Here is a 26,230-nt window from a genome sequence, read left to right on the forward strand (position 1 = left end):
TCGGATCTTGCTCTAGCCAGGCCCGTCACGACTGGGGCTTGGCCCTGCGACCCTGTCCTGTGGCTTTGTTCCAGCTACGAAGTTTTGCGGGTCCCCCATCCCCATGTCTCCTGTCCCCCATGATGACTGACCACCCACTGGGATTCTTCGGCATCACCTGCCAAGCGCCCCCCCCCCCCCGCCCCACGCCTCTCGTTCCCTGTTCAGCTGCCACTATTTTCACCGGATCCCTGAGTATCGACTACTTCCCCCCTGCCCCAAGGGGCGGCAGGGCAGAGTGGTTAAGAGCAGGCACTCTGGCATTAGACTGCCCGGGTCCCAGCCTTGCCTGTTCCTGTCAGGTGACTTTGGCAAGTCTGAGTGTTTTACCAGACAAATACTTTGACCTCCTTCAAATGAATATTACCATCACCCTTTCAAACAGCAATCTGAAAGTTTGTAAACTTACACCAACAGACCTGACCACCCTCCGCACTGCCGGTTACGCTGAGGGCCTGCCTTCCCTGCGTATCACGAGGTCTCTGCCCCATACAGCAGTTTCTGGAATGTGCAAGTCCTTGGTTGTTTTCGTGTATTAAGCAGGCTACAGGGGCACTCAGGTGGCTCAGTTGGTTAAGTGTCTCACTCTTAATCTTGGCTCAGGTCATGACCTCATGGTTCGTGAGTTCGAGCCCCACCTCAGGCTCTGTGCTGACAGAATGGAGCCTGCTTGGGATTCTGTCTCTCCCTCTCTCTCTGACCCTCCCCTGGTCACTCATGCTCTCTTTCTCTCTTTCTATAAATAAATAAATACACACATACATACTAGCCAGGGTGCCTGTGTGGCTCAGTTGGTGAAGCGTCTGACTCTTGATTTTTTGGCCCAGGTCATGATCTCACCATTCATGGGATTGAGCCCCACATCGGGCTCTGTGCTGACAGCATGGAGCCTGCTTGGAATTCTCTCTCTGCCCCTTCCTGTCTCATGCTCTCTCTCTCTCAAAATAAATAAATAAACTTAAAAAAAAAAACTTGTAATTTTGATGTGTTAAGGTTTTGGAATGTAATGGATGCCCAGTTACAGGGTGATAAGTTTTTACCTTCTCTTTCTTTCAAAGCATTATTGTAAATGACAGTCTTATTGTAAATTCCGAGTCTCTGTCTGGTCTTGTTTCCACAATAATTGTGAACAGGGTAAATATTGTTTAGTCCCCTATTTGTTGAGCATGTATTGCATTCCAGACAATGCTAACTAGTCATGCTATCTCACTGAACGCTCACGAGTGGTGTTATCTTCAGTTCACTAGAGGGAATGAGAGCTCAGAGCAACGGCAGGGCTAGTAAGTGACAGAGCCAGGATTTGAACCCGAGTCCCTCTGACTCCAGAGTCAGGTTCCTCAGTACTCTGTTTTTGTTTTGTTTTGCTTTCTTTTTTTTTAATCTCCTAAAATAACTCCTGGCTTGATCATTACTTGTCTACCAAGCGGGCCCCTCGTTTCTTCTTGCATTGTCTCGTTCCTATGTCATTTTCACCAAAGCAAGATGTACCGTTGTGGATCCGTACTTCCAGTGTCAGAGACCAGAAAGGGCTCAGATGAAACAAGTTACTTGATCAGAAAACAGGTAGTGTAAGAGCAGCGTCAGCTGCAAAGCACTGACGTCATCAGGGACAATGGTTTCTTTTATTCTGCCCTAAGGATTGGCTTATTCTTGAGTTGAATGAAGTCTAACTTCAAAGCGAAAAAGAAAGTATAATAAAAAATGTAAAAGCTCCAAGTAAATGATAAGAATTTTACCAAATAACTTGGAAAGAAAAGTCAGACAATGAATACTTGTACACGCACCTGGCCATGGTTAATAATAGGTTGCTTTTCTCACCGAAACACTTAAATACCCCCTACTCCAAACAATGGGTATTAGGAGTGAACTAAATTGACCAACGTGACCTTCACGAACCTTCATGGTTCACGAAACAATGTTTCCTTCCTCCTCAAACCTTCTTTCTTTGCTATCCAGCAGCAGCCCTACCCTGACCTTAATTACCGCAATGGAACCCGCTTTAGCTGTGCAGGGTGAGGGTGCCTTTTCAGCATGCAGGTGCTGTACGGTTTTTAAACAGCCAGAAAGCGTGACCATTCTATAAAGTCAAGAGTATGCTTCATGGTTTCCTAGTAGCTTTTATTTTATTTTTTATTTTGAGAGAGACACAGACAGCACAAGTGCGGGAGAGGCAGAGAGAGAGAGAGAGAGAGAGAGAGAGAGAGAATCCCAAGCAGGCTCTGCATTGTCAGCATGGAGCCCGATGGGGGGCTCAAACTCATGAAACTGTGAGATCGTGACCTGAGCCGCAACCGAGAGTCGGATGCTTAACCGACTAAACCACCCAAGTGTCCCAAACTTTTATGTATCTTTTCTAATGTGGGATGGAGGAGCTGGAGACTTGTCTCTGAGGCTTTTGGTTTGACTCCAGGCAGCAGTATGCAGGCGTTAAGTCAGGGGCACTGACTGGGATCAAATTCAGCCCCTTAGAACTTGTCTGACTTTGGGCAAGTTCCTTCATTTGAACTAAGCTTCCTCAAATACATATGAGGAATAGACATGTACAGAATAAGGGCAGTAAATCTCACAACACCGTGGTTAAGAGGATTAAAAAGTGAACTCCTTGGCTTGGTGCCTGGCAGATGTAAACACTCAACAAATAACGGCTTTCCTCCCTCCCTCCCTTGGGTTCTGTTTCACGGGGTCTTCGGAGGGTTCTTTCAGGAGTTAGCAGCTTCTGGAGAACCCTGAGAGAGAAGCACTTGGTGTCGAGAAACGACTAGCAGGGACTTGCATGCATTTATGTAGATAATGCTTATGGAGTGCCTCTCATGTGTCAGCGGATATGGTAGGTGCTGGGGCTACCTGTGAATAAACGCCCTGCCCTCATGGAGTTTACAGTGTAGCTGGGGAAGCAGATGGGCAGAGTGATCACATATACAAACGTAAAAAAAAAAAAAAAAAAAAAGCTCTGTATGGAGAGCTCCACAGCACAGTAAGAACCTATAAACACCGTTGACTTGGTCGGAGGGGTCAGGAAAGCTTGAACCCTCACTGATGTTCAAGCTGAGATCTAAAAAGTAAGTAGACCTGGCAAAGGGAGGAGTGAAGGGTGTACTAGGCAGAGTTAGCAGCAGGTGCAAAGGCCCTGTGGCAGCAGGGATCAGGGTTGTGAGGTAGGCTTGAATAATGGCCAGTGTGGATGAGCACAGGGTTTGGAGGGGGAGTGAGGTGTGAAAGCCACTCTGGGGAATTACTGGAGGCCAGGGCAGGCTGGGCTGATAGAGGCCACTCCTTCAAATGAGAATCCTTGAAGGTAAGCGGTTAGAGTAACATCAGTGTGTGGTTAATTACCATACACGGGCTTGAAAATTTTAATAATTTTTTTTTTAAATTTTTTTTTTCAACGTTTATTTATTTTTGGGACAGAGAGAGACAGAGCATGAACGGGGGAGGGGCAGAGAGAGAGGGAGACACAGAATCGGAAACAGGCTCCAGGCTCCGAGCCATCAGCCCAGAGCCCGACGCGGGGCTCGAACTCACGGACCGCGAGATCGTGACCTGGCTGAAGTCGGACGCTTAACCGACTGCGCCACCCAGGCGCCCCATCGGGAAGATGTCTTGACTCGTGTAGCGGGAGTCCCAGCGCGAAGCTAGTCTGTGATCACCCTGGGACTCAACGTTCACTCTCTGCAAGGACACTGGACACGTGGTAGCTGGGAGCAAAGGAGACAGCGCTGAGGGACCCTCAGAAGCAATCAGAGGCTGGGAAGGGGACCTTGAAGCGGGAGCCCAGTTGAAAAGTCCATGTTTGTCTCCGTGTGTCTACGGGGTGGGCGGCCAGGGGCTGCGTTTGGAAGATGCACCATTGTCGTGGGGCCAGCTGGTGCCTTTGCTGCCGTTCCTTCCTTCAGAGGTGGTGTTTGAGAATAGGGTTTTGTGGCCGGCCACCCCCTGCATTCACTCCTGATGGTCAGGAGGCAGGAGGGGCCGGGAGGGATGTCACCGGCCTCATTTACAGAGAGGCTGATCCAAGTGGGAATTCTCAGCGGGATTCCTCACTGTTTTCCCAAAAGACACGGCTGGCACAGCATGGCACTCGAACATCTTACTGCCAAGGAACCATCTGCCTTCTGCTGAAAGCCGGTTCTCTGGCCAGATAGCTGCGGATTAGACGTATTTCAAATTTCAAAATGTTGTCAAATACACTCGTAAATGCTCCATTAATGATGTTCTACCTAAAGAGGAGTAAAAAGTTGAGTGAAGTGTCAAAAAACGAAACAAAAGAACCCAGTAGGATTGATTGCTAGCCACAAAAACTAAGTTTTTATTGAAGTGTAACATACATACAGAAAAGCGCACAATCAGAAGGGTACAGCTCGAAGAATTTTCACACACCGGACACACCCAGGTCACCAGCAACCAGGTCAAGGAACAGAACATCCCAAGAAGCTCCCCTTGTGCTCCTTCTGGTTCCCATCCCCTAAAGAGTAATTAATAGTCCCCTACTTGCAACAGCATAGATCAGCTTGCTGGGTTTTGCCCTTGACATACGGGGTTTTTAGATCATAGGATAGGTACATCCAACCCAGGCTATTTCATGGAGGAATAAGAAATTTAGTGGATGGAGCTTGGAGGCTAGAAAGGAGCTAGAAAGGGGACCTAGAAGGATGTGGGGGGAGGGGCGCGATTGTGGGGGATTGTGGGGGATTGTGGGACCAAGCAATGGAGCAGGAATGGTCTACTCAGGACTCTGCCATCCCTGGACACTGTTAGCAGTGGGCACAGAATCCCTGCCCGTCTTAGATGCCTCCCTGCTGGACCACCGCAGATCCCATAAAACGAATCTCAGCATCTTTTCACTGCTGTGCCATTTGCTCTGAGCTTATAGGCCCAGGCAAAGGAGTCCTAGCAGTTCGCGTCAGGTCACTGGCCCCTCCCTGGCCAGTCTGGTGCTGGAAAGGGGGTGCCCCTGAGAGACAGGGAAGACGTCCCCCCTCCAGCATCCACAATGAACGGGAGTTCTACTGCACCCCACTAAGTTTTTGTGTAGGGGGTGATCTCCCCCTATAGGAAAGGAGGTCAGATGCTGGCCGGACTGCGATCACAAAGTGACAACTGTCCACTGCAGAGGCACCCCCTTTTGTTCACTCCCCGGTGACTGCTAGCGGGGCGAAGGGCTCATTCACATGTTTGTGTATCTCATAGCCTGACCTTGCCTCAAAGCCTGACCTGACCTTGACGTGCATGACCTTGTCTTTAGGAAGATGGCACTGAGTTCAGGGACACTTTAGAAGGGACAAGGGACAAACCACCCACACTGCCGCAAGTTTGGGAGGAAAAGGTGTGAGTACAAAGACAAAAAAGCATCTCGCGGAGGAAGGTAAGGAAGAGAGGAGGAAAAGGACAAAGAGGGAGAAAGGAGAGACAGTGAAAGTTAGACACAAAGGAGAGAAAGTTCAGAGGAAGCCTAGAAGCACAGTTTTCTTCCTGACCCGATTTAGCCAGCCTCCGTGCTGCCCCACTTTCTCGGTTTCTCTGATGCGCTTTTATGAATTGTGCTTTGCTTTATCAGGTCAATGATGTTGACATGGACCACGGAATAAAGAGATCCTGGTCGTAAACCGAGATACAGAAGGGTTTGAAGTCTTATTATCACACACGGCATACAACTCCGCACAGTCTGAGCACACAGCTTCTGACCTCACTAGTTGTGTGAGTGAGCTTTAGTGAAATAAAGAGCAGCTTTCAGGAAAAGAGGCGAAGAATAAAAATGCACTAAAGCCATTTGCAAGGTGGCAAGTTATTCACTGATCTGAAATTATATTTGGCTTTTTGTGGGCAATTTGACAGTATTCCTCCGGCCGAACCGGGGCCTCGTTGAAGTCCTGCTTTCCTGCCACTATTACATTGCGGCATTTAGTAATTTATTTAAATGATACATCAGAGCGTCCATCCGTGGAGCACCTCTCCGTGCCCTCCCAGATAGAAAGGCAGGAGGAGCAATGACCGTTATCCCCGATTAGCAGCTCAGAACCTTCCAGGCACACGGCGGCTTGCCCCGCATCACACAGCCAGCTGCTGTCAGCACCAGGGAGCGAGGCAGTTTCTACACAAGAGGAACCTCACAAACTTGGACAAGGAGCTCTCTGTCCCCATGGCTTATTCTCCTCTGTCATTTTTGTTTCAGGCGGGGTCTGCAAGTTTGACTCAGAAAAACCAAGAGCCGTCCGGCCTGCCGCTGGAGCATCGCATATCTATCATCGTCCGTAAGCTACGTGCACCCACATGCCTCCTCCTGGCAAAGGTGGGGGGACAGGTGTTGCTGCAGAGCGGGCCCGGCGAAGGTGCCGCACAGCCTGTGGTACGGCGCTCTGCAGGCCTGTTTACCCGCAGACGGGTGGAGCCGAAAGGCAGCGTGGCTCGGGGGTTCAGGGAGCACTGGGGCCAGGCTCAAGCCCCGGTGTTCCTGCTTACTAACGATCGCCTTGGGGAAAGCACAGAATCTGTCCGCGCCTCCGTCCTCCTCTCTGTAAAACAGACATGCCCTCGTGGCGTTTTACGGATTGCCGGAGGACGGAATAAGTGAACACGGGTCAACGCTCAGATCAGCGGACAGCGCGTTAGTGAGCTGCTGTCCCTGCGGATCACTGTGCTGGGCCGCCCTGGTGAAACCCCGCGGGGCCCCGTGCAGCCCACGTGAGGACGACTGAGGAGGAGCCAGAAAAGGGGAGCAGGAAGTGGTGGCCCATGGAGAGGGGAGCCCCAGCTGGGGCACATTGACAGTTAAGCTTGCTGCAATGTTCAGCCGGTGTCCACATCCGTAGGAGGCCCACCTCCCAAGTGGCCTGTGATAATCAGGGGGAAATGGGGACCTGCGTCCCCATCGGGGTTCGGGCCACACGGTCCCAGTGAGACACATATTAGGGAAACCCTTTGACGCTGTGGGTCATTTCCTTCCTAACAGGAGGACGGAAAAGCAGGGAACATAGAGCTGGTGGATGAAAAGAGAGGAACATTTACCCATGTGTTCTAGTTGGTCAAACTGCTCTCATTCGATAGTGAATTATTTGTGAAGGGGGGATTGCCAAGTACGGTTTTTCTTTTCAATAAATTATCTTATTCAATAAATACTGTAGTATTGAATGTACAGTGCATTAGCTCGATGTATTTAAATACGGGAGTTGCTGTTTAGAAAGAAATGCAAGCCTTAAACCCATACTTATTTGTTATTTGTTACAAAAACGTCGATTTTCTTTGCCGGTGACGCAAATAACACGAGAAGGGCAAGAAGTAGTGAAATCGAACGCAGAGAAGAAAACCGATGAAGAGAGGCCGGGGACGGGGGTGACTGGAACCCCCAACGCTAAGAACATGCGGGCTCTACCGGGGAGTTTCCTGATGCACAAGGAGACACTTCATAACGAACGGAGTCAGAGAATGGTACAAAAGAACTTCTTCTCTCGGAAGGGGTTTTCTGACGCAGGCACTGGTATGATGAGAGGGTCTTCGCGTACGTGGGCTTCGCAGTAGGCCAGGAGGTCCGCAGCTGCCTGGGAGACCTGCGGGGGACACAGCACAGGTGTCGGTTAGGGGCCAGCTCCCGCGGGTCCGGTGCAGAGGCGGCCGGGTGGACCAGCCCAAGGACAGGCCGTTCCCGACCCGGAGAGACGGGGTCTGTGCAAACCCAGAGGAGACCGGGTTTCAAATGTGCCTTTGGGGAAAGGGATGTGGCCCAGGGATGGCGGATCAACCTCCAGAGAGGAAGGAGGAGCCAGCAGGGAAGGTCCAGACATCCCTGTTCTGTTCTCCACTGCGTGATGAGTGGAGACCCCAGGCCGCTAGCTTCTCATTACTCTGCTAATCCATTTCTAGGCGGGTAAAGCCGAGTGCTGGCCCTGGGCAGGCCAGTGGGATTGTATTCAGTATTATTATTGTGAATTGTTTGATTGCAATTCCCCTCTCATGACCACATAGTGAGTCAGTTCATACTCCTCAACAGAACACATGTTATTAGCACATTTTGTATCACACACGTAAGTTATGTACTCTAAGTGCACTTTTCTTGTTTATTTATTTATTTTTGAGAGAGAGAGAGGGAGAGCACGAGTGGGGGAGGGGTAGGTAGAGAGAGAGAGACAGAGAGACAGAGAGCGAGAGCATCCCAAGCAGGCCCCATGCATTCAGTGCAGAGCCAGACACGGGGCTCGAACTTATGAACCGTGAGATCACGACCTGAGCCAAAATCAAGACGCAGGATGCTTAACTGACTGAGCCACCCAGGTGCCCCTCTAAGCACACATTTTATTTTATTTTATTATCTTTTTATATATAATTTGTTGTCAAATTGGTGTCCATACAACACCCAGTGCTCATCCCCACAGGTGCCCTCCTCAATGCCCATCACCCACTTTCCCCTCTCCCCCACCCCACCCCCCATCAACCCCCAGTTTGTTCTCAGTATTTAAGAGTCTGTTATGGTTTGCCTCCTTCCCTCTCTGTAACTTTTCCCCCCCTACCCCCCCACATGTTAGATCAGTTTCTGTTAAGTTTCTGTTAAGTTTCTCAAGATCCACATATGAGTGAAAACATATAATATCTGTCTTTCTCTGCCTGACTTATTTCACTTAGCATAATACCCTCCAGTTCCATCCACATTGCTGCAAATGGCCAGATTTCATTCTTTCTCATTGCCACGTAGTATTCCATTGTGTATATAAACCACATCTTCTTTATCCGTTCGTCAGTTGATGGACATTTAGGCTCTTTCCATCATTTGGCTATTGTTGAAAGTGCTGCTATAAACATTGGGGTACAAATGCCCCTATGCATCAGCACTCCTGTGTCCCTTGGGTAAATTCCTAGCAGTTCTAAGCACACATTTTAACTCACAGCGGCCACTCCCCTGTGCAGGGAGTTGCTGTTGACCAGAATGCTCCCTCTCCTCCGTTCCTTCCACTCTTACGTGAAGCCCTGCTGACCACGAGGCAGTTGCGCACTGAACTATCCCTCTCGTTCAAGCCCAGGGGTTTTCGAGGACGAGACAAGTGGGAGGCGGCAGAGGGCTGAGATACACTGGCTAACAGGAAGATGAAGTTCCCAGCTCATTTCACCCAAGGTCTGGGTCACGTGCCGGGCAGATGAACGGCCTGTGCATTAATGCCTCCTGCCAATTACGTGGTTCTGCCCGCAAGTGCTTATTATGGGCTATAGGCGGGGTAAGTATACAGCAGGCAGATGAGGTCCTTTCCATACATTCAAGGTCTTAATCTTCCATAGAATGTTAAAAACATTCCACAAATGAGTGAAAAAAATGTTTTAGAGCCTCCAGCATATACAAGCCACATACATTCCCTACGGATTTTTAAATTTTTTTTTTTCAACGTTTATTTATTTTTGGGACAGAGAGAGACAGAGCATGAACGGGGGAGGGGCAGAGAGAGAGGGAGACACAGAATCGGAAGCAGGCTCCAGGCTCTGGGCCATCATCAGCCCAGAGCCCGACGCGGGGCACGAACCCACGGACCGCGAGATCGTGACCTGGCTGAAGTCGGACGCTTAACCGACTGCGCCACCCAGGCGCCCCCCTACGGATTTTTAAAACTGACCTAGCTTCCAAATTTTTCCAGAAATTCTTCTTCTTTTTAAAAAACTGTTTATCTATTTTGAGAGAGACAGCGCGAGCAGGGGAGGGGCAGAGAGAGAGGGAGAGGATCCCAAGCAGGCTCCACGATGTCAGCACAGAGCCCAGCGCGGGGCTTGAACTCATGGAACGTGAGATCACGACCTGAGCTGAGATCAGGAGTAAGATGCTTAACCGACAGAGCCAACCTGGTGTCCCTTAAGTAATATTCTTAAAGCCACTTCACAGATGAGAAAACTGAGGCACAAGAGTTAAAAAACTTGCCCAAGGTCCCTTGGAGAGAAAGCCAGAATTTTTTTTAATATTTATTCATTTTTTGAGAGAGAGAGACACACACACACAGATCATGAGTGGGGGAGGGGCAGAGAGCGAGGAAGACACAGAATTGGAAGCAGGCTCCAGACTCTGACGCAGGGCTTGAACTCCCAAACCTTGAGATCACGACCTGAGCCGAAGTCGGACACTAAACTGACTGAGCCAGCCAGGTGCCCCGAGAAAGCCAGGATTTGAAGCTAAGCTGTCTGGCCACAGAATTTTTATGCCACAGTAGCCCCCTGATTGATAATCAAACTGTAACTGCCAAGTGGACTGGAATGTTCCACTGGGCCAGCACACTCTCCTTGGAGACCAGCTATCTGGGAACCCACATGACCAATTTATTTGCTTTGCTTCAGCATCTTCTCTATGAATCCTTGCCCCAGCTCCTGTGGGTTGAGCACTCCTACTCACTTTGGTTTGTCCTGCCTCATTTGAATCGATGTATGTTCAAACAAACGCTTGAAAACCTTGACCGTGCCTCCATTTACCTTTTAACGACACGATCCAGCTGGCCTGAAGCTAGCCTGCTAAATTATAATCACAGCTTCCTTCCCCTGGATCATACTTGTTCAGATGTTTGTCAACATCCTTCCTGGGCAAATGTGAATAGTCGAATTTCCAGAAAGCGACCGCAAGGGGGCGCCTCGCTGGGGGCTGCTGCATAGTTAACCAGTCTATCTGTCCAAGGCATTGGGGGAAGGGGCCCCACACATGTAACTTTGGAGGTACCAGCTTCCAGTTATAAACTAGTCACAGGGATGAAAAGTACAGCACAGAGAATACAAATAATATTTTAATAACACTGTATGGTGACAGATGATAATAACACTTGTGGTATTTTGTAATGTATAGAATCGTCGAATCCGTTCCATACCTGAAACTGATCTAACATTGTACGTCAGCTATAGTTCAGTTAAAAAAATGAGGCTTTGTAGGACAGCTGGGTGAGGGAGAGATGGGGCTGGGCCGTGTTCCCGTCTCCTATCATTTTATCTGCTGCCACACAGCTCCTTGTCTACACCACCCTGACAACTAAGTTGTTTATGTCTGGCCTTGCTAGTTTTAAGCAGATCTAATCTAGGGATTTTTCTATCACCTCTAAAGGTGATATTGCACTTATTCCACAATGTTCCTTTCAGGAAAACAGGCTGTTCTTCGATTGCCTCCTTTTGCTGCTGTTGTTTTAGGATCACAAATGCACTTGCTGAGTTATAACTACACTCCTCCGGACGGCAGAGTCCTCTCTGGGCATCTGTACAACAGGAATGAATATGGAATGTGGCCTGTATTGGAGCTAAGTAGTAAGCGCCCACTTTCAGACCAGATGTGTGGATCTGGGTCGGTTCCATGTAATATTAATATCCTAGAAGCCCTCGTTTTATTGAAACAACACTCTAAAAGAATGTTACAAGGGAAGAATCAAGGGAGGTTTCTACCTCAGCCATCAGCCCCTGTATTTCACACAGTGTCCAATGTTCCTTTATTCCTGTATAAACAAAGTATTTGGATAACCCTTGAGTTTGTTATGGGATCTCTGGAAAGATAAACATACGTAACGAGCATCTTAATGAGCCTTACACGTGAAAGGTGACATCCTGACACACAGCTTAATATCTAGGCATTAATTAACCCCAACCTGCTCATTAGGTTGAGCGGGAGGGTTTTCTTAATCAGTCCTAGGTTGATTTTTATAGCTGAAAGTTTCCTTCAACGCATATCAAGTATGGGCTGCAGCCATTGCCAAATTGCATAAAACATCTGCCATCTTTGAAACAAAAAAAACCAAATGATTTGCTTTCAAAGAGAAAATTTTATTTGGGTTGGAAATTGAAAACTCCCTTGCTGTTTATGCTTTCTCGTCAAGCCTCACGTCTGCTTTACCTAAAGTCCTCTATTATGAAATGCCCAGAGCATCTCTGCCTCCTTCGTACCGAACTGTTATAAGACAACAGATGTTGAAAAGAATCGGCAGCCTGGGAACAACTGTGGAATTTTACCATTGCATTTCAGAGTAAAAGAGGTGATTAAAACAGCCCAAGTTAGCACATAATCCTGTTAGTTGCACTATAATTACAAGCTTCAATGATGGGAGAAAATGTTGCAATTACTATAGTCAAATTCTTCGACAAGACAGATGACATAATTACTATTCTGCCTGTGACACCCACTGCATTTATCCTTTGCATCCAAAGCGGAGCACTCACACCTAGTTCTCAGCAGTCCTGGTCTATTTAACAATACTACTTGGAATCAATTTCAAGCCTCTTTGACTGGCTCTGCCTGTTCCTCCCTCCACCCCAAGCAAACAAAGCAGGATTAATTGTCGAGGGCACAGCCAGGTTGCAGCCCCCATGGAGCAACAGTATCTTTGACAAGGTCAAACTTGGTGCACACTCCCAATAGAAGAAATCATGTGCCTGTTTTCCCTAGTGGAACCCTTGGGACGTTCTATACCTCACCTCTAAAGTCTGAACAAACACCGCAGGGTGAATCCTTGTGAATCTCGTCTTTCTTCTAATGTTGGGAAGTATTTGGGATCAACACACCGGTTCCCAAGCACACACTCAAGAAATTTCCATATTATGATGCTGTGAATGGAATGTCTGTGTCCCCCCCACCCCCACCCCAGTCCAAACGTGGAAGCCTCAATCTCAATGTAATTGTATTTAGAGGTGGGGCCTCTGGGAGGTAATTAGGTCATGAGGGTTGAACCCTTGTGAAGGGGATTAGCACCCTTATAAGAAGAGACATGAGAGAGATCTCTCTCTACCTGCCATGTAAAGTCACAGCATGGAGGTGGCCATCTATAAACCAGGGAGAGAACTCCCACCAGAACCTGACCCTGCAGGCAGCCTGATCTCGGACTTCCCAGCTTGCAGAGCAGTGAGAAATGAATTTCTTTGTTTAAGCCACTGGGTCTATGGTGCTTTGTTATAGCAGCATGAGCTGACTAAGGTATTTGGCTTCCAGTGGCTTGTGTTGATCCATTTCATTATAGGCAACACTATCGCTGGGTCCTAGGCCACAGATATAGCAGCTAGTTGGGGATGGGTAAGGGTATACCTGGAGGATACCAGAGGGAGTAGAAGATGTATGTGTGAACACATGAATAATATAACAGAGAGGCCCTCTCTGAATTCTGAAGTCCAATGTTCATAATATTGGATTAGCTGCTGTTTACTATTATCAGCATAAAGCTGGTTTTTTTTTCCTCCACATGAAAAGTTGACTGTACATTGAGAGGTAAATCCAAGATGCTTGAACGAGAGTTTTATTTTATTTTATTTTTAAAAATCTTTAATGTTTATTCAGTTTTGAGAGGGAGAGAGAGAGACAGAGCATGAGCAGGGGAAGGGCAGAGAGAAAGGAAGACACAGAATCCGAAGAAGGCTCCAGGCTCTAGGCTCTGAGCTGTCAGCACAGAGCCAGATGCGGGGCTCGAACTCCCGAGCCGTGAGATCATGACCTGAGCCAAAGTTGGATGCCTAACTGACTGAGCCACCCGGGCGCCCCTTGAAAGAGGTTGGTACACGTCCTATATGACTCCGACTACCTCTCAGTTTTGACATATCCCGATTTTCCAGAAAGGAAACCATAATTCAACCATTTTGTGAGTTCACCACAAGAGTGATTTATTTGGTGATGGGAACCAGTGAGTCACTGAAGAGGTTTCTGTGACTTACTCAGAGGTGAAAGATGAATGTAACAAGTAGATTCTAGGCTCTAGGGATTCTAGAAAGCCAGCGGCATCTCTTCTAGAAAAAGGACTGGGTTGTGAGTCAAGAAACGACCTCTCTGACGGAGCTGCGCTCCGCACTAATGAGCTGTGTCATTCTGGGCAAGACAAACACCCTGGCACTCAGTTTTCACTCCTGTAAATGGGGATAGCATTACCTGCTGGCTTGTGACTCAGTGACAGAATGGATGCTGTTATACGCACAGTGGGCTCTTACTTCATTGGTCATCTGGCTACTTTCTGGGAGGGCACTGAGAAGCAGACATGAGGAGGTTTCTCCGAAATTATTGGGGCGATTTGATACCCACAGTGCCCCGACCCTGAGTCCTCTCCAACAGGAAGCGTCTTTTGTCTTTCTCAAAAGACACCTTTTGCCTTCTTGTTCTACTATTTAATGTTCTTCTCTTGGTTTTAAGTCAAAGATTTTCCTCCCTTGATCTGATGGCTGTTCTAGAGTTGCTCATTCCCACCCCCCTCTCTTTGAATTGATTTCTAAATCTGATGGTAGAAAGTTACCGTGTAAGGCGGTCTGGGGGAGATCCGTGGACGTGTCTGGGAGAGGAGGAGACAGCAAAGGAAAGGCTCACAGCTGAATTGTTAAACTAGCAGAAAGTGGGGCAATGGAGGGGCACCACCAGGGTTCAGACGAGGCACACGGGAAAGGCAAAATTGGTAAGCACTGCCTTGACTTCTGGCTGGGTCATAGGGCATCATTTGTATTTATTTTCTTTTAGAAATGTCATTCTTTCAACCTTCACATCATTTATCATCTTAATCATATCCCTTCCCTGGACTTTCTCTGGACCCTGTGAATCAGCTGTCAGTGACCTATCAGAACACGATGGGCTCCCTGATTTTGCTCTTTTTCCATTTTCCACAGGGAACACTGTGATATTTGAGCCCCGCTCATCTTCTGATTTAACAATGGCTTTTGCTTTAGAATTTTCTCTTTTGGCTGTGGATAACTCAGCCGTATGTGTTTTATCTTGGGGAAAAAATGGAACCATAAAGAACACATTTTGTTCTTTTAAAAGAACTCACAAACCAGCAGCACTGTCATGACTCCTAGGAAGTTCTAGAAAAAAAAAAAATAAGGGTAAGACATGTGAAAGACTAGGGGCGCCTGGGTGGCTCAGTCGGTTAAGAGTCTGGCTTCAACTCATCACGATCCCGCAGTCAGTGAGTTCGAGCCCCACATCAGGCTCTGGGCTGACAGCTCAGAGCCTGGAGCCTGCTTCGGATTCTGTGTCACCCTCTCTTTCTGCCCCTCCCCAGCTCACGCTCTCTCTCAAAAATAAAGAAACTTAAAAAAAAAAAAAAGACATGTGAAATACTTACCTGTTAGAAGGACTATGAGGAAAAACTCTGGCTCAAATACAAATGAGGAGCAAGAGCCAAAAAGGCTGATTGCCCAACGGAAATGTCTCAGCAAGCCTGGACACTTACTTACTATTCGGTTCTACTAAATAGCTCTGGGTTATCCACGCTGATGGGAGAAACCAGTAGAAAAGATAACCACAGCCTAATTTACACTTCAATTTGGAATATCATTTATAATTTTTATGCAGTGTGTTTACATGAAAATATGGCCCTATTTTGCATTTGGCTATCGGTGCCTAAGGGAATAAGGAGGAAGATACAGATTGTATACAAAATGAACAGCATGCATGCAATCACATTTGTTTAATTTAATTTACAGGAGTAAAAAGCAACCTCCTGGGTCAACACATAAGTTGCTTACGTTGATGGTGTGGTGGAGAGGACCTACGCGGAAAGAACAGAAAGGGTCTCCCTTTCCATTTACGGTCACTATGTGGCCACCTCCCATGGCACCCTCTGCCCCCTTCACATAGCATCATACCAAACCAATGGTAATAAATTCAGAGGAGGGAGTGTGTAACTGGGTCCTGGGGGTGTGGTAGCATCTCTGGGGAAGGGGTGATTCCTACCAAGAAGTTTAATTTTGAAACCGCTTTATTATCTTTACAATAATAATCCTTATTTGCTTGTAAAATAACCCCCAAAAGTTCAAAGCTGGGAGCAAAAGTCAACCGCCACTTGGTGACAGCGCTCTGGTGAACATCTTTTTAGGTATCTTACTATTCAGCCTTCACATGCAATTTCAGATGCTGTTCTGTAACATGCTATTTGTCACTCAGTACACACAGATGTCTGTCGTTGTTTATAATTATAGTGTAGCCTTGTCTCTATGTAACTTACTTAACCAGTCCCTACTGATGGACAGTCAAAAATTATAATTTGTTGACACTGTAAATAGTGCTCCGATGAAATTCTTACTTCCCATCATTATTTGCGAGATTGTCTCTGGGTAAATTCCTAGAAGGGAGAATACTGGGTCAAGATAGACACAACGAACATTTTGATACATATTCCAAACTATCCTTCTGGAAGAGTGTTATCACTTCCCCCTCGACCATCGAAAGCCTCTGACTTCTTTGCTTCACAGCTGATGGATGACAATGGATTTCATCAAAGATTAAAAACATCGACAGTCTTACAATAATCAAGATATGGAAGCAACCCAAGTGTCCATCGATAGACAAGGGGATAAGGAAGATGTGGTATAGATAAGTATAGATACATACAAATGGCATATTGCTCAGCCAGATAAAAGGATGAGATCGTGCCATTTGTGACAACATGGATGGACTTAGCGGGCATTATGCTAAGAGAACTAAGTCAGTCTAAAAAAAGATGAACACCACAAGATTTCACTCCTATGTGGAACCTAAGTACACAAAAAAATAAACAAACAAAAACAATCACACCTATAAATATAAAGAACTGATGGGTTACCAGAGGGGAAGGGGGGCAAAATGGGTGAAGGGGAGTGGGAAATACAGTCTTCCGGTTATGGAATGAATAAGTCCAGGGAATAAAAGGCATGGGGAGGGAACATAGTTAATGATACTGTAACAGTACTATGTGGTGACAGATGGTAGCTACATTTGTATGAAATGACATCACATATAGAGAAACTGAGTCACTGTTTTGTACACCTGAAAGTAATGTAGTATTGTGTATTAACTATACTAAAAACAAAACAAAACAAAACAAAACCAGTCTGGGTCTCAGCGTTGCTTGTTTGTTTTTGAGTAGATCTCAGTGTTGTTTGGAGCGTAATTCTTGTATTATTTAAGGAGGTAAATGTCTCTTCCTGTATTTGACCATGTTTATATTTCTCTATTTTAAACTACCCATTGGTGTTGTTTGTACAATTAAAGAAACAGAGGATATTTTATTTTCTTACTGACTTTCCAGAGAAATTTCAGAGAGGTTTAGAGAAATTAACCCTTTATTACTCAGGTAGCAGATGTTTTTCTTATTTTGTGAATTGGGGGGTTTTTACCATCTCAAATTTTAAAAAATAAGGTCAAAGTTTCTAATTTATGGGGTGCCTGGGTGGCTCAGTTGGTTAAACATCCAACTCTTGGTTTCGGCTATGGTCATGATCTCATGGCTTCACGGGTTCGCATCCCACGTTGGGCTCTGTGTCGATAGCACAGAGCCTGCTTGGAATTCTCCCTCTCCCTCTCTCTGCCCTTCACCCACTCACGTTCGCTCTCTCAAAAATAAATAAATAAACTTAAAAGAAACCACTTTTACTTTAGGAACCACTTTTGTGGTATGTTTGGCCTTCTCAGATGTTTATAAAAGCATTTGCTCCTATTTTCCTAGTGCTTTGTTATATTTATTTTTTTTTAATTTTTTTAAATGTTTTTTTACTTTTGAGAGAGGAAGAGACAGAGACAGAGCATGAATAGGGGAGGGGCAGAGAGAGGAAGACACAGAATCTGAAGCAGGCTCCAGGCTCTGAGCTGTCAGCACAGAGCTGGACGCGGGGCTCGACCTCATGAACTACAAGATCATGACCTGAGCCAAAGTCGGACGCTCAACCAACAGAGCCAGCCAGGCACCCCTATATTTGTTATATTTAAATGTTTGATCAAAGTTAAGGAATGAATTGTGTCTAGTGAAATTCATATTTTGAAGCCATCAACCCTAATACGACTATTTGGAGATAAGTTCTTCAGGGACCTAATTAAGGTTATATGAGGTCATAAGGGGGGGGGTCCCTAATCTGATAGGACTGGGTCTGTTTAAAAGAATATCAGACACCAGAAAGTTCTCTCTTCCCCTGAGCACAGAGGGAAGGCCATGTGAAGACACAATGCGAAGGCAGCTGTCTGCAAGTCAAGGTCGGAGGCCTTACCAGACATCAACCCTACTGGCACCTTGATCTTGGACTCTGAACCTTCAGAACTGTGAGAAAATAAATTTCTGTTGTTTAAGCCACACAGTCTGTGGTATTGATTTGAGATACCATCTGGATCATTTTCCAAATTCTCAGTACACTTGGATCTATTTAGGACTTCCTATTATGTTCTGTTGATCTATCTAATCATAAATCTTTAAGTGCTCTGATTTTAAAATAAATTCTAATACCTGGCAGGAAAATTCTACGTATGTTCCTCCTTGCACATACACACTTAAAAAATATTCCTGGATGCTCTCACCATTTATTCATCTAATTGAACTTTAGAATAGTTTTCAGTTTGCTTCCTCCAAAAACAGAAATAGAATTTTGATTAGATTTATGTTGAATTTATGTTAATTTACAGAGAACAGACATTTCTACAATATAGACTCTGCCTGTTCAAGAACAAGAACACTTCCCTTTAATCAAATTGTCTTACCTTCCTGTTTTCAAGTCTTATGCCCTTTTATGTTTTGAGCGTTTGTTAAAAATATATATGTCTTGGGGCGCCTGGGTGGCGCAGTCGGTTGAGTGTCCGACTTCAGCCAGGTCACGATCTCGCGGTCCGGGAGTTCGAGCCCCGCGTCAGGCTCTGGGCTGATGGCTCAGAGCCTGGAGCCTGTTTCCGATTCTGTGTCTCCCTCTCTCTCTGCCCCTCCCCCGTTCATGCTCTGTCTCTCTCTGTCCCAAAAATAAATAAACGTTGAAAAAAAAAATTAAAAAAAAATATATATGTCTTACGGATTTACATATGGCATTCTCAAAATCAATTTCGCTAAGAGATGGTTTATTTTTATTTATTTATTTTTTAAAGTTTATTTATTTTGAGAGAGAGAACAAGCAGGAGAGGGGCAGAGGAGAGAGGGACAGAGGATCTGAAGAGGGCTCTATGCTGACCACAGAGAGCCTGACGTGGGGCTCAAACTCATGAACCGCAAGATCACAACCTGAGCTTAAATTGGACACTTAACCTACGGAGCCACCCAGATGCCCCAAGAGACAGTCTGAAAAGGTTCCTGAGGCTGACATTTATTTCATACTATGGCCACCACTTTATGGCCCTATGGTCAAAGAATGTGGTATAACCATTTTTACTTTTTAGAATGTAGTGGTGCTTAGAGAAAAGTGTTCTTAATGTTTTCTGGATAAAGACCTATACCCTATCATCTATCTGTCTACCTATCAGATCAACCTAATTAATTTTATTATTAATATATGATTACATCTCTTTTGTCTAATTGATCCGCCATGGACTAGGAAAGACACACTATACTCTTACACAACTTGTTCATCTTTCTTGACATTTCTTCAAATTTTGCTTCGTATATTTTTGATATAATTGGATCGTATGGTAAGACTATGTTTAGCTTTGTAAGCAACTGCCTTCTAAAGTGGCTGTCCTCTTTTGCATTACCATCCATATCCTTGTCAGCATTTGTTACTGTCATTTTTCTAAATTTTAGTCATTCTAATAGTTGTGTCATGGTATACCAATGTTATTTTAATTTGTCGTTCTCTAGTGACACATGATATGGAGCATTTTTTCAGATGCGCCTTTGCCATCTGTATATCTTCTTTGGTGAGGTGTGTGTTCAGATCTTTGGTCTTTTTTCTTTTTTTCAACGGGGTGGTTTGTTTTCTCACTGTTGAGTTTTAAGAGGTCTTTGTATATTTTGAATACCGGTCCTTTATCAGATATGTGCTCTTCAAAGATTTTCTCCCAGTCTGTGGCTTGTCTTCTCATCCTTTCCACAGAGTCTTTGACAGAGAAGCTCTTAATTTGAATGATGTCCATCTCAGCAATTCTTTCTTTTGTGGATTTTGCTTTTGGTGTTATAGCTAGAAACGAATTGCCAGACCCAAGGTTATCTAGATTTTCTCCTGTGCTGTCCTTTAGAAGTTTTCTAGTTCTGCCTTTCAGTTTGGGTCTATGATTGATTTTGAGCTCATTTTTGTGAAAGGTGTAAGGTCTGTGTCTTGATTTAGTATTTTCCATGGGGTTGTTTAGTTATTCCAGCAGCATTTGTTGAAGAAACTATCCTTTCTCCATTGTATTGCTTTTGCCTTTTTAGAGATCAGTTGACTATATTTATGTGAGCCTGTTTCTGGCCTGTCTATTCAGTTTCACTGATCTATTTGTCTATTCTTTTGTTGATATCACATTGTCTTGATCATTGCAGCTTTATAGTAGGTCTTGAAATTGGGTAGTGTCAGCCTTCCATCTTTCTCTTCTCTCTGTCTCTTTTTAATGTTTATTTATTTATTTATTTTGAGCAAGACAGATAGAGCATGAGTGGGGGAGGGGTAGAGAAAAAGGGAAAACAGAGAATCCCAAGCAGGCTCTGTGCTGACAGCGGGGCTTGCACCCACAAACCATGAGATCATGACCTGAGCCGTAATTAAGAGTAAGATGCTCAGCCAACTGAGCCACCCAGGTGCCCCTCTTCTCTTTCAATATCGTGTTGGCTATTCTGTTTTATTATTATTTTTTTTTAATTTAAAGTTTATTTACTTATTTTTGAGAGAGAGAGAGAGAGAGAGCGAGCGAGCATGGGAGCAGGGGAGGGACAGAGAGAGAGAGACGGAGAGAGATAATCCCAAGTAGGCTCCATGCTGTCAGTGCAGAGCCCAACATGGGGCTTGAACTCCTGAACCTTGAGATCGTGACCTGAGCCAAAATCAAGAGTCGGATGCTCAACCAACTGAGCCACTCAGATGCCCGTCCATATAAACTTTAGAATCAGCTTATCAGTATCAAAAAGCCAACTTGCTGGGATTTTGACTGGGATTGTCTTGAATCTACAGATTAAGTTGGGAAGAACCAACATCTTAACAATATTGATCCTCCTATCTATGAACATGGAATATCTTCATTTATTTAGATTTTCTTTGATCTCTTTCATAGGTTTTACAGTTTTTCCTCATGTATATCTTGTACATATTGTAACCAGTGGTTACAAATGATTGACCTGAAATGGTGAAGATGAGTGGATTAAACCTGAAGTGATAGCGGTAGACCCTGAAATCTTTTTTTTTTTTTTTCAACGTTTATTTATTTTTGGGACAGAGAGAGACAGAGCATGAACGGGGGAGGGGCAGAGAGAGAGGGAGACACAGAATCGGAAACAGGCTCCAGGCTCCGAGCCATCAGCCCAGAGCCTGACGCGGGGCTCGAACTCACGGACCGCGAGATCGTGACCTGGCTGAAGTCGGACGCTCAACCGACTGCGCCACCCAGGCGCCCCTAGACCCTGAAATCAATTGCGTCAAAGTCGATTGGGAGAAAAGTTGTGAGCGACGTGGCTGCTGATATAGGAAAGAGGGTGGGTCCTATTCCTGTTAGAGTTGGAGTTGTGACAGTTTCAAGTAATGCACAGCATAATAGCTCTGGAGAAATTTGGAGAAAGTGGACTATTCAGCTGAAGCAACTTAGTCTCCAATAACACTCAACTCAAGTGATATTAATGTAATACAATCTAGTAAACCAAAGCCCATTGGTAACCTGGGCTTGAGAAGATGGTTTGTTTTCTAGGTAGAACTGTGTGGTCAAACTAACAGCAAGATTCTGTTAAACGTTAGAATGCCCAAAGCACCATCTAATGAAAAATACACAACATGACTAGAATAACCTCGAAGGTTGGGAGTAGAGAAAAGAACAACCACAATGGGTGGGTGTAAGTTCTTCATCAGATTATGTTTGCTTATGATCAACCTATGTTAGGGTCTAACTTTTGGAATGAAAGGTAGTGTTGAAGTAAGTAGACTCTCAGGTCATTCCTATGGAAGAAGTTCACCCTCTGCCTCACTGGTGACGTTCACACCATAAGACATCTAGTATTCTTTTGGCTGCTGCTGTTGATGTTTATATAGTCTATGAACTGACATAGATGGGCAGAGATCTCTTTAATCATTTGGTACTGAATGGAGTAAAAATGTTTTCTGATGCCCAAATCTGAAGTCTATAAAGGGTAAAAATTGAAAAGAGTGACCCTATCACATTAATATCCAGCAGAATTCCAAGACTGAATATTTACCTAGAAACCATAACCTGGTAAAGACTTTGTATACCAGTGATGGATTCTTTTCTTTTTTAATGTTTATTTATCTTTGACAGAGAGAGAGAGAGAGAGAGCGAGCCAGGGAGGGACAGAGGGAGAAAGGGACAGAGGATCTGAAGCAGGCTCTGCACTGACAGCTGTTCTAAATAGATTAAACCCATCCTTCAGCGTGACCAATGCCTGCTATGACCCACGTAGTGTGTGGATTGCAAGGACAAGATACTCAGCCCCGGCTTGGATGAAATTTCTGACCCGGTGAGAATTTCCCTAGAAAATGTCTTATAGGCTTAATATATGTTATTATGCATAAATTAACAGAAACTGTGCACATCTGTATCTCCTTTAGTGAAGCCCAATTGGATACAATGAAATAATTCTGCTAAAGAAAAGAAGCACAACTTTGCATTATATTTAACTTTCTGCCTAATTGAGAGTATCATTTTCTGTTGCCTAGGACATCAGTGACCGCTTGGCTACGTGGAGAATTCTTTGCAGAATTTGAGAATTTTTACATAATCTTAGGCTGCAATGAACGGAGATGCAATGCTGTTCAGACCGATATTTCTGCCCTTGGTAGGTAGGGCCCTATAGTTTAATAATAAGACTTGAGGTTCTGCGTTGGTATCCCCACTTCATCATATAACTGTGAGCCAAAGTTTTCTTGTCTGTGAAGTAGGGTGGAGTAGCACCAATATCTCAGGGGTGGGGTGAGGATTCAAGCACTTAATACATATGAAATTAGGGGTACTTGTCCTAAATGATCGCTTACTCTGCCTGTACACTTAATGGGCTTTTTCTTTACTGTTGAGATTAAGTAACCTCAGCAGTATATGTGTTTATGGGCTTATTATCTCCTATTTTCGTCTTTCCCGGAACACGATGAGCTGTTTGCATCTGCAGATTCAAGCCTTCCTTTATTTAATGAAAGCTTTTTATTTATTTATATATTTTTTAAATGTTTTATTGTTTAATTTTGAGAGAGAGAGGCAGAGTGTGAGCAGGGAGGGGCAGAGAAAGACACACACACACACACACACACACACACACACACACACACAGAATCCGAAGCAGCTCCAGGCTCCGAGCTGACAGCACAGAGCCCGATGGGGGGCTTGAACTTATGAACCGCGAGATCATGACCTGAGCCGAAGTTGGACGCTCAACTGACTGAGCCACCCAGGCGCCCCTAATGAAACCTTTTTATATTCTACCCTTAAGAGTATTTTCTATGCCATTTGTTCTCTCTGCCGGGAACACCAGCATTCAAATCTTGGAACGTTCCTGTCAGTCTTTATTTGTATCACTCTCTCTCTAACTGCTTTTATCTGACTGTTCATCTTTTTCTTTTGCATTATGTAGGCATTTCCTAAGCCTGTGCTCTGTGTCAATAATTTGGTTTTCTATAGTGTGTGTTACACTCTTTGCTGCGTTTAATGGTGTTCCCTCTCCCCTGTCAACTTTTTCCTTAGTTTTTCCACCTCCTCCTTTTCCAACTCATTCTTTTTTCTCTTCTTTGAGCTAGGGTTTCATAGATTCTTTATTTGTTTTACATTTTTTGACTATAACACAGTTACCTAAAGTTTTCTTTGGTTTTCTGGAAGAAAACTTTTTCTTACGTGAATACTTTATTGGTCCTTTATATGCCATAGCCTAGTCTGAGGTTTTCTGGCAGTATATTTACATAGGTCCATAAAATTTGTATGGAGCTATGTAAATATAGGTCCCTGAAAGACCCCGAATAGCCAAGGCAATCTTGAAGAAGAAGAACAAAGCTGGAGGTTTTTTGATACAGGGAGGAATCACAATGCCAGAGTTCAGGATATACTGTAAAGCTGTAGTAATTTAAAACAGTATGGTACTGGCACAAAGATAGACACATAGATCAGTAGAACAGAATAAAGAGCCCAGACATAAACCCACACTTGGGGCACCTGGGGGACTCAGTCAATTAAACATCCGACTCCTGATTTCGGCTCACGTGGTGATATCATGGTTTGTGGGACCGAGCCCCACATTGGCCTCCACACTCACAGTGCAGAACCTGCTGGGGATTCTCTCTCTCTCTCCGTCCCCCGCCTGCTCTCACTCTCTCTCTCTCATAATAAATAAATAAACTTAAAAAAATTAAAAACACAAACCCATGCTTATATAGTCAGCTAATCTATGACAAAGGAGGCAAGAACATACAATGGAGAAAACACAGTTTCTTCAACAAATGGTGCCAGGAAATCTGGACAGCTACACGCAAAAGAATGAAACAGGTCACTTTGTTACAGCATACATAAAAATAAACTCAAAATGGATTAAAGCCCTAAATGTGAAAACGAAACCATAAAACTCCTGGAAGAAAACATTGGCAGTAATTTCTTTGGCATCAGCCATAGAAACATTGTTCGAGATAGGTCTTCTAAGGCAAGAGAAACAAAAAGCAAAATTAAACTAAAAGGCACTCTACTAAATGGGAGAAGATATTTGCAAATGATTTATCTGATAAGGGATTAGTATCCAAAATACATAAAGAGCTTGTACAACTCAACACCAAAAAACAAATAATCCAATTAAAAAATGGGCAGAGGACCCAACTAGACATTTCTCCAAAGAAGACATCCAGATGCCAACCGACACATGAAAAGATGCTTAACATCACTCATCATCAGGGAAATGGGAATTAAAACCACAGTGAGATGTCACACTTCACACCTGTGAGAGTGGCTAGAATCAAAGTGTTGGTGAGGATGTGGAGAAAAAAGAACCCTCACGCACTGTTGGTGGGACTGCAAATTGCCGTAGCCACTGTGGAAAACGGTACGGAGGCTCCTCAAAAAGTTAAAAATAGAAACACCATATGATCCAGCAATTTCATCACTGGGTATTTACCCCAAGAAAACAAAACACTAATTTGAAAAGATATATGCACCCTTATACTTACAGCAGCATTATTTATAATAGTCAAGATAGGGAAGCAGCCAAGTTTCCACTGATAAGTGGATGAAGAAGATACGGTATTTATGTACAATGGAATATTACCCAGCCCGCCCCCCCCCCACACACAATGAAATTTTGCCATTTGCAACAACATCAATGGACCTTATTGATGGTGTAATCAATAAGACCTTGATGGTATAATCAATAAGAAAGTAAGCACCACAACAGAAAATGTGCTCTTAAAGTGGAGCAGACAGCCACATGTAAAAAAATGAAACTGGACAGTTATTTCATAACATCCATAAAAATTAACTCAAAATGGAGTAAAGATTTGAATATGAGATTTAAAGAAAATTCTTTGGGGGCGCCTGGATGGCTCAGTCTGTAGAGCGTGTGACTCTTAATCTCGGGGTTGTAAATTCGACCCCACATTGGGTGTAGAGATTACTTAGAAATGAAATACTTAGATCTCGCAGTTTGTGAGATTGAACCCCGCGTGGGTGCAGAGCCTGCTTGGGATTCTCTCTCTCCCTCTATCTCTGTCCCTTCCTCTCTCATTCACTCTCTCCTTCTCTCAAAATAAATAACTTAAAAAAATGGAAATAAAATCTTCAAAAAATTTTGTTTGAAACAGAAATGTATTCCCAGAGTAGTGTGCAAAAGCATAAACTGAGGCTACTTGGAGGCTTCCCTCCCCTCCTCCACTGACTCCCTAGCTCTCTGAATGTGGCGGGGGCAGGGGGGGGAATGCAGATGAAGGGAATATGTAGCCATAATCAAAATGGTCTGGTGCTAGGAGAGTCTGGGGAACAGACTTCATTGCTGGTAAGATTTTAAACTGGTACCACTTTTCTTTTTATTTTTTAATGTTTATTTATTTATTTATTTATTTTGAGAGACAGAGAGAGAACTTGAATGCAGGGTGGGGCAGAGAGAGAGAAAGAAGGAGCAGGGGAGGGGCAGGGAGAGGGGAGAGAGAGAGAGAGAGAGAGAGAGAGAGAGAGAGAGAGAGAGAGAGAGAGAATCCCACCCAAGCAGGCTCTGAGCTGTCAGCTTGGAGCCTGGTATGGGGCTCGATCCCATGAACCACGAGATCATGACCTGAGCTGAAATCAAGGGTTGGAAACTCAACCCACTGGAGCCACTCAGGGGCTCCTAAACTGGTACCACTTTTCATGGGGAAATCTGATATGGATTCAAACACTTTAGAATAGAACATATCCTTTGACTGAGCAATTTCAGCCCATAGGAGT

At 44.7% G+C, this 26,230-nt stretch overlaps 1 protein-coding gene across 1 annotated transcript in view; it reads right to left on the minus strand.

Annotated features, from left to right (window-relative positions):
* Nucleotides 1-4,317: 4,317 nt before the first annotated feature.
* GNG4 (G protein subunit gamma 4) overlaps nt 4,318-26,230 on the minus strand; it is a 32,843-nt gene continuing 10,930 nt past the window's right edge. Inside the window, exon 3 of the mRNA XM_030335258.1 lies at nt 4,318-7,580. Within this exon, the coding sequence (XP_030191118.1) occupies nt 7,452-7,580 (129 nt within the window). The 3' untranslated portion in view covers nt 4,318-7,451. The remainder of the gene's footprint in view (nt 7,581-26,230) is intronic.

This window comes from Lynx canadensis, chromosome D2 (genome assembly GCF_007474595.2).
Source record: "Lynx canadensis isolate LIC74 chromosome D2, mLynCan4.pri.v2, whole genome shotgun sequence".
Classification (NCBI taxonomy): Eukaryota; Metazoa; Chordata; class Mammalia; order Carnivora; family Felidae; genus Lynx; species Lynx canadensis.